The sequence below is a fragment of the Glycine soja genome, chromosome 16, assembly GCF_004193775.1.
Source record: "Glycine soja cultivar W05 chromosome 16, ASM419377v2, whole genome shotgun sequence".
Taxonomy (NCBI): domain Eukaryota; kingdom Viridiplantae; phylum Streptophyta; class Magnoliopsida; order Fabales; family Fabaceae; genus Glycine; species Glycine soja.
Genome location: NC_041017.1, coordinates 8,716,145 through 8,725,494, shown reverse-complemented (window position 1 = coordinate 8,725,494; position 9,350 = coordinate 8,716,145). Strand labels below are relative to the sequence as shown.

General features: G+C 29.8%; 1 protein-coding gene across 1 annotated transcript; it reads right to left on the bottom strand.

Annotated features, from left to right (window-relative positions):
- Positions 1-1,795: 1,795 nt before the first annotated feature.
- On the bottom strand, positions 1,796-6,469 carry LOC114389222 (non-specific phospholipase C4-like). The gene is made up of 4 exons (XM_028349849.1): positions 5,649-6,469; positions 3,586-3,995; positions 2,566-2,736; positions 1,796-2,216 (listed from the first exon to the last, which is right to left on the bottom strand). The coding sequence occupies exons 1-4, from the start codon at positions 6,284-6,286 to the stop codon at positions 1,882-1,884; spliced, it is 1,554 nt and encodes a 517-aa protein (XP_028205650.1). The 5' UTR covers positions 6,287-6,469; the 3' UTR covers positions 1,796-1,881.
- Positions 6,470-9,350: the final 2,881 nt, after the last annotated feature.

The window sequence follows — 9,350 nt, the reverse complement described above, 5'->3', positions numbered from 1 at the left end:
TCACAAATCACTCAAGTCCCAAAACTCACAAAATAACTCTTTAATCCCGGACTTGGTACAGAACTCGTGCAGCCTCCATGATTATATAGCCGTGTACGATTCTGGGCTGCAAGTTCTTGATGCTGGAGGAGATCTATCTTCTTCTGAAAAATCTGCAGTTAAAGAACTAAAAGATAACTTTTGATCTTTTAGTTTGAATCTTTAATCTTTAATCTTTAATCCCTGAACGAACTCTTCTACTTTGAAATTCGAACTTTAATGATCTTTTAATTCGTTCCTAAAGATAGATCTTCTAATCTCTTGCTAACTGCACAATAATCTGTTAAAGATATAACAGATTTATATGTCCAGTATTATCGGGCCAGATGTCAGGACATCGTATCCGACATCTTGGATCCTGCAGCTTCAATGCTTCACTTGACTTTTATCTTGCATTGTACAGCACTTCCAGTATTCTCGAGCAGGATGTCAGGACATTGTATCCGACATCGTGGATCCTTCAACTTCAATTCATCACTTGACATTTTATCTTGCCTTGTGCATTATGCAGCCCGATCTTATTCCTTGACATAACGTTGGACATCATGTGCAGCAACTCCAGCTTTCCTTCATTGTCTAAGTGCTTATGTTTTAACAAAATCTTAGCCAACCTTTTTAAACTCAGTAGTGCTAAGCACTAACAACCCCTACAACCAACAACTTTTCAGGAGCAAGTCATGGAGCATCCGTAGAGGATGCTCACGTGGATTGGTAGATACCACTACAATTATAAGGTGGGGGAAGAGGCGCCCCTCCACGGGAACTTTAGTTACAACCGGTGCCACTTTTGTTGTTAGATGAACCCCAGATACCACCGATCACTGTAGAGGCACACACACTATGTATCACGTTCCTTTCGAGTGTACTCGTCGGCATGACATTAACCATGTTATCACCTACCACACTTACTTAGGATTTGAATGGCCAGACAACCCATTGCGGTTCTTGCGACACTTCATTAGGTATGATTCTAATGGGAGGGTCATTAGATCTACCTTCTGTTAGGATACAGCCGTCAAAATCAACAAGGATGTGGGAGATTTTATCGATGATGAGGATCTCACGCCATCCGAGATAGCTTTCTACAGGGGTGTTTGCAGTGAAGAGATATCCGGGGGAGTGATGGTTTCGACCGATGAGGAATGAGATTCCTCAAGAGACGAGAGTGACTTTTCTGATAATATGACTTCACCCTAGGTAGTTTGTGGGTCTTGGGTAGTGACTGCTCTGAGTGTAGGATTGTTTTCCCTTTTTTATGTATATATGGGATGGAAAAATTTCTATACTCAGTGTCATGATATTTTGTTGTATTAATCCTTTTGATGATACTGTGTAATATTTTGAGGGGCGATGAATATTTTATCTTTCTAGCAAACAGTTGTAATGATTTTAGTACATCCATGTTTATATGTTAAGGGCCATTGAGACACATTGTGTATGATTACATAATTGTTTCAGTTTATCATTGTTTAATTTTGTGCAAGTAAATTCTTTATAAGTTGTACATTATTATTATTATATATATATATATATATATGAATTTTATTTTGAGTTCCTGATAAACTTTTTGTTAGTCTAAATTTCTGATATATTAAAAATTTTGTTACGAGGTATATGCCGTCAGTCAAATGATACTGTGTTACTATCTCAATGATTAATACATATTGAAAGAATTGTTAGAATTGTGGAGCTATATCATCTCTTAATTTACAATAAAAACTTGAAACAAAACTTTTAATATATTAGATACTCAAAATAGCAAAAATATCTATTAGAAATTTAAAATAAAAATAAGATATATATCATGATCTCAAACATATTTAGCCAAAATATATTTAACTATCAATTACATAATATACATGACAGCATCTTGTGCCAGAAATTTTTGGATTGTGGTGCCGTATGCGGTCTAGCACAATAAACAATTTCAGATCCATCAATTCTATTACTTTTCTTTGCTTTCTCACACTCATTCAAGAATGTTCCAAATGCATCTTCACAGTATTTCACTGCCTCCGAAACAGTTAAGTTCTCAGTTAGCTTGTGGTATATACTCTTATTATGATCCCCATTTAGAGTTGCTGCCATATATATCAAATCTTCTTGAAATTCACTCAATTGCGTTTGTTGTTCCGCGGAAGCAGCCTCTCGCAGTTTGACGGGGTCAGGCAATTTCACTGGAAATTCGTAACAGAAATCATAAAAAATAAACCAATCGTAATGTATATATGCACTATATAGTGACAAATATAAACCTATATATAGTGTTTTCTGTGTTTATATTGATTTTAATATATTTAACTAATGATTAGTTTTTACATTATTTAAGCGTGTTTTATTATTCCTTTTGCTAAAGACTAATATGAAAGTGTAGTTTGAATAATGTTAAGACTGGTTTTATTTTCATAAGTGACCAATTGATGTGAGTTTTCGAGTTTTATTGTATTAGGTTATTCAATAAAAAAGTGAAAATCTATCTGTTTAATAAGTAAAAAGGAAAAACGAAAGAAAAGATAGAGATATGACCTGGACAATCAGTACGTGGGGTGCTTAGAGATAAGAGATCTTCGAGTGTTCCAGCCCATGCGTCTCGCTTTGTCAAAAACTGAGGTAGATTGAATATTTTCTTAACAGTTGCTGGTATTGATGAATGCTCATACTGTGATGTTGGGAATGGCCCCGAAGGTTCGTGCAACACTATATACAACATAGTGACTTAATTATTACTCTCTCCGTTAATGTTTAAATTTTTAATTTTATTTGTAAAGTATTTATGTTTTAGAAATTAATTAATATTTTTCCAATTATATCCTTATTTAAGATTAAAAGAATTAGACCATCTAAAAAAGATTAAAAGAATTAATGTTGTACTAGTAATTTACTTTAATTTTTACAAAATCAGTGTAGTAGAGTATTTATGTTGTACTAGTAATTTAATTTAATTTTTACAAAATCAGTGTAGTAGAGTATTTATGTTGTACTAGTATTTTAATTTAATTTTTACAAAATCAGTGTAGTAGAGTATTTATAGCTATCCAGAACAAAAAAAAACCATCAAATACTTCATGAGGTATCTAAAGGAGTAGAATGGGCAAAAGAACCCTATTTTGACTCGGATTTTTTAATAGTTAAAGTAATATCTATAAAAGGTCTATAAGAAATCATTTGCATGTTCCAATCGTATTTTCAAATTTCTTTAACTTTAAGATATGTATTAAAGTTTCTCTTAAGAGTGAAAATGGAAATTTAACACATAGAAGTTGATTAAGTAAATTAATATTATCCGTGCCTATTTTGAATTCGTCGGTGCACTTCTTATTGTGTAAACCATAAAAAAGGAAAAGCATTTTGATTAATCAGTCATGTGTTCTCTCTCAATCATCATACCTCATTTTTATTTTTCACATGCATGTACTTTGTTTTTCCTAACAGTGTATTCTTTAATGGGATCAACAAACTTAATTTTCATTTATATATCTTGACAAACATTTTGAGACATCATCCAAATTCCAAAGTCAATAAACTATACATATATGTTCATCATACCTTTTCCTGCCTCGATCCATGGAGAAATAATGATGGTAGGAACCCTAACACCAAGTCTATCAAACTGAAACTTGAATGGTTCAGGACCAGCAATGTCATCTGGGCTAGGCACTCCATCCACAGGGGTTGGCACGTGATCATAAAACCCGCCATGCTCATCGTATATAATCACAAACAACATTTCATTCCACTGGGGACTAGCTCTTAGTGCCTCATACACTTCTTTCACAAATTTTTGCCCCTCAGCAACATCATGGGATGGATGGTCATCGTTCGCTGGCAGTGATAACAAGTCAAAGTATCTTTGCTCAATCACCACGTAGTTTGGCAGTTTCCCTTCTTTGCACTGTTTCTTGAACTTTAAATCGAATTGATGAAAGTTGTCTATGTATTTCAATTTCCTAAGATTTCTGAAATTTTGATGAAATTAAAGATTTATTTATCAACAGGTGTGAAAAAATAACATATACATTATATATTCGTTTTAGACTCTTATATAAACAAAAAACAATATTATATGTTGGATTTAAATATAAGTAAATTTAATTAATTATCTTATTTAATATTATCATTCTTAAAATATCATTCATTTAATTTTAATTTTATTTTTAATTATTATTATTTATTCGTAAAAGTAAAGTACAACGAGAGACATTTTAAAAATTATTTCATTTTTATTTAAAATTATGAAAATTAAATGATATGAACTAATTAATAACTTTCTTATATAATGTGAAATTCATTATTTTTATTTATATATAAATCTAGAGGAAATAATTTGTTTGGATACCGATTGAAAATTTGTTTAATAGAGAAAATTAAACACACATTCCTAGACACAAACACAAAAATAACCCCCCTATTGCTTTAAATTTGAGAAAAATCTGTTACCTTCAGTTAAATGAAATGATTTCACAAACACAGCCATAATAACTACAATTTTGTTTGAGCACAAAATACAAAATATTTTTCATACAAAAGAAAATGTATCTTTATCCAGATTTTCTCTCCCTATTGTTTTTTCCCTTTCATTAAATAGTTAAACCCCTAGAATTGTGTACCATCTAACTAGGCCTAATTAGGAAAAACCAAGTTCTCATGTGTATCATTCAAGCGTATAGCAAGAACTGAGCACAGAGTTTGTGTAACATATCTATTGAGTACATACTCTCAACACAAAATATACGTTCTTTTTTTTTTTTTAGTTGAGAAGATTTATCCTGACTACTTAAGGCCCAGTCTGAGACGAGGTCGTCATAAAATAAAACAAAACTTTGTTAAGCTGATTAATTTTTCTAATGACTATTTGAAACAAACATATTTCTTTTTAAGTTCAATTGTGAACCAATTAATATGAATGCTACTTTACATTAGCTTTTTCATTAATAATATAAGAAACACTGGTTATGCCAATGTAAAGAGAAACATTCAGAATATATAAAATATAAAATAATCATCAGTTTTGGAATCTACATCTACATAATGAACATATGCATGTGCGAGTCGCCGAGTTGTGTCATTTTTTCTACACAATTGTGTTGGTTTATTATTGGGATTTGGATCCAAATTAACGTCTAGTTTTTGTTTGATAGCTTCGCCGATATTCTCAATGTATCCGTTGTTGTACCGAAAAAATCTATCCATTACTCAATAAATGCAAAAGAGTTTAACTATAAAAAGATAATAGTATTTAAGAAGCAAGCATGCATTGAATGAATACTTTATATTAAGATAAAATATACATAAAAAGAGAAAAAAAATAATAAAATGCATAATTAAGTATTATAAAAGTTTAATTTTATGAGATTAACGTAAAAAAAATCACAGTTAATTAAACTTTATTTTAAGTATAATTTTAAAAAATTATTACAAAATTTAATAATATTACAATGTATGATAATTTATGATTAAATAATGGTATGAAATTATATATTCTCAAAATATTCTAATTAAGTTTTTCATTTAAATAAAAAAATTAAAGTAAAAAAAACTATTTTTATAACTATCAAAAGATTTAATGGCAATAATAAAGATAGAGAGTAAGATGATGGCAAGTGACTGACCTAAAAAAAAGAGTGGATGGCGGGTACTGATAATATATTCCAAAGCTGAACCCATTTTCGTCCAAAGAATCGAATATAGTCTTCTGTGGCAAGCCTCCAATAAGTTTCTTCGTGTCCTGTGTGGTCAATCCATGCGACGTCGCAGAGTGCACGTAAAGCCGGTTCGGTTGGGTCGGACCGGGAACCGAAGCAAACCACCTATCACAGACAGCAAATTCCTTAACCAACTCTTTGTAAACCGGTAATAAATCCGGTTTATAGCCATTCATCACCGTTTCCGCCGTTGATCCCTTCTTTTGCTTTGCCGAATTTTGGGCAAAACCTTTCATCCTCGGGGACAGTTTATTTGCCGCCGAGGATTCACTCCACGGCTCGCCAAAAACTTGCTCGTAGACATCCTCAACCGTGTGACCTGGATCCGGTTCTTCAAACCCGGACTGGTCGCCGAAGTAAACCCGGTTCGAGTTTGGATCGAATGTGGAAACCTGGTTTGACTCCAAACCGGTGACCCCGTCAATTTCCGGGTTGAGGGACTTCATCCATCCCAACATGTGGTCAAAGGAACGGTTTTCTTGAACCAAAACGACAATCGTTTTGATGGGGTAAGGCGTGGCACTAGTACCGGAACTTGAAGACATGTTAATTATGTTTTTGTGTTGAGGTGGTGTTGGTTGATTCTCAAATGGGATTTGAATAGAAGCTTGGAGAGGAGAGTAGGTGGAATATATATGTGTAATTATGAAATGGAAGTTGTTAATAATGATATTGGAAAGATAATGTTCATGATTATATTTCTTTAGTAATGGTTTTGTTGGAGCTCACGTGGTTTAGCTAGCTACGTACCACTATAGAAGAATTTGATAAAGATGTATTTGACTCGTACTTTATAAGTTTATGTGGAGAATTCTTTATCGTGGTGGGCTCAATTTTGCCTAATTATTGATATAGGATCTACATTTTAAGTGAGATAAAATTATACAATAGTTTACATAACATTTTTTTTCTATCAAATCACTAATTTTAATTTACAAATAAATTACTGTATCAAATTTGGTTTTTAAATATTGACTTTTTCTCCTGAATAATTCTTTAAATAATAAAATTATATAAATATTCCTTAAAGTATTAAATATCTATTAATTTAATTTTACATTAATATATTTTATTCTTGTATAGAAATTAATTTGACTTTTTTAATATTTAACAGATTATTTAATATGATTCTGATATTTTAAGCATTGCTTATATGATTTATTTATTTTAGAAATTATTTAGGAGAGATAGTAATACTAATTTGAAATTTTGTCTCAATTTTACTATTTTTCCTATACTTTCTATGTCTCTTAATTGAATGAATTGTTGTAATATATTTATAGGACGAAGACGATTTCTCTTTCTTTAGTTTATCTTTCTTTTCTGATTAGATAGAGAGAATCTTCTTTTCTTGCCTCACCACTAATTGCGGGAGAATCAGAGTTTAGCTATGTTAATTATTAGCAGCCATTATTTGTTTTCCCAAATATTTTTTAGTATTAGGAAAACATATAGAAAAAGAATTCTAAAGTTGACAAAAATGTAAATAGTAAAAAAAAGTAGTACTTAAAAATAATAATAAAAAACCCAAGAGCACTCATCCATAAACATAAAAGAAATGTGTAACAACATTTATGGGAAAAAACAATATCAAAGATTTGGGACCAAAAGGGATCGATTAGCGGTAACGATTGAATAAGTTTTTTTTAGCTTAGATGGGATTAAAACGACGGAATGTATTTACACTACCACCATCTTCAAATAAAATATTAAGAAAAATTGTCTATCTTCTCTTTAACCTCGGGCAAAATAGGACCGGGGATGCTAATTCATACTTAAATATACTGTTGTCTTATTAAATTAAATTATGACACCTATATAATTTTTTCAAGCAATCAAGCCAACACTATTATCAAATTAAGTTGTGATCTCCTTTTCCTCAGAGGAATTCATGAAATTAAGTTTATGTGTGATTCAACTCGATTTAATTATATGAGATTAGATTTTTGTAAGTGAATAATGAATTCTATTTTTTTACTCAACTCAACCCATATCTAATAATTAAATTTATTATTATATATAAATTGATTATTAAATATAAAACACATTAATTTTTAGGTCACATAATTTATTAAATTAAATTATTCATGTTTTTATTCTTTTTCTTAAAGTTAATTGTTGTTTTATCTTTATCTTAATTTTATTTATGTTTTTCATGTTAACACAATAATTTGTTTTTATTTAAAATAAAAATATCGTATTAACATTAAAATCATTAATTATATTAATTAAATATTATCAAAATTTTATCTCTTTTAAATATATTTAGTTATTATATACTTATAAAAACTATAGATAAAAATAAATTATTGTTTAAATTTTTTTAAAATAAAAAACAATATTCATATTTAATTAACCCAACAACCCTTTTATAATACACAAACTCAACCTGTAAAAATTTGGTCGATTAAGCAGTCAAAACTAACCCCTGAACACTTTTACTTTTCATCTTCTCTATGAGGGATCTATGTCTATACCAGATTACTAGAAATACCTCTGTTTCTTCCCCATCAAATTTAGGATTATTCCACCGAACAACTATCGCTCTCCCTTTTTAGTTTTTTCTAAATTGAACTAATACGTTCTAATAAAAATCAAATCAAATAACATACAACTAAAATCACTAACAAATCTATAATACAGATTCAGCGGCTACAGAGCATGATGCACGCACAGGTCGCCGCCCTTATGAAATGCTAGTCGGCGAAAGACGTTGTCGCATCCCAGCTGCATCATGAAAGCCACGTTAATTAGATCATGTTTTTTATTATTTAAAATGTCATTTAAAATATTTTTTTATTCTAAATAAATATCTGATTTTTAAGTGTCTAATAAAATAATATTCTTATTTTTTATTCTTAATATTTTGTTTTAATCCCTGATAAATTAAAAAAAATTATATTTAGTTCCTAAGAAATTAGAAAATTTTATTTTAGTCTATATTAATAACAAATAGGAAATATTTATCATCAATAAACACAAAATTTGTCAATATATTAGGGGCTAAAAATAAGTGTCAAGGACAAAAAATAATGTATTAATAACAAATGGAAAATATTTATCATGAATAAACACAAAATTTGTTAATGTATTAGGGGTTAAAAATAAGTGTTAAGGATCAAAAATAAAATTATTGTTTTATTAAAAACTCATCATAAAATAAAAATTTATTAGGAAACAAATACAAAATTAAATATTTATTAGGAATAAAAATATATTTATATAAGCCTATTAATTATCATTTAAAAATTTGTAGCAAATTAAAAGAATTTGTGGCAAAAAGAAACAAAGTTAACAAAGGATCCTAATTGTATTAACCATCCAATTTGTGAAGGAGAAAACCCTTAAATGCTTGCAAGGAGGCCATGCAAGCGCTTTTTTGTATGTGTTTTATGGCATAGTGCAGTAACTATGAAAGATATGGGCGAAGGTTAAATTTTTCATATGATCTGAATTTGTTTACTTCTATCTCAAGTGGCTTTATTTAGCATGTTAAATTTTCATTTGTAATTTGGGTATTCTAGAATTTTCATATGACTCCTCTTTTGGATCATACTATCTTACTATAGTCAATTCCTAATAAAAAAAACTGTTATTATTAATTTCATA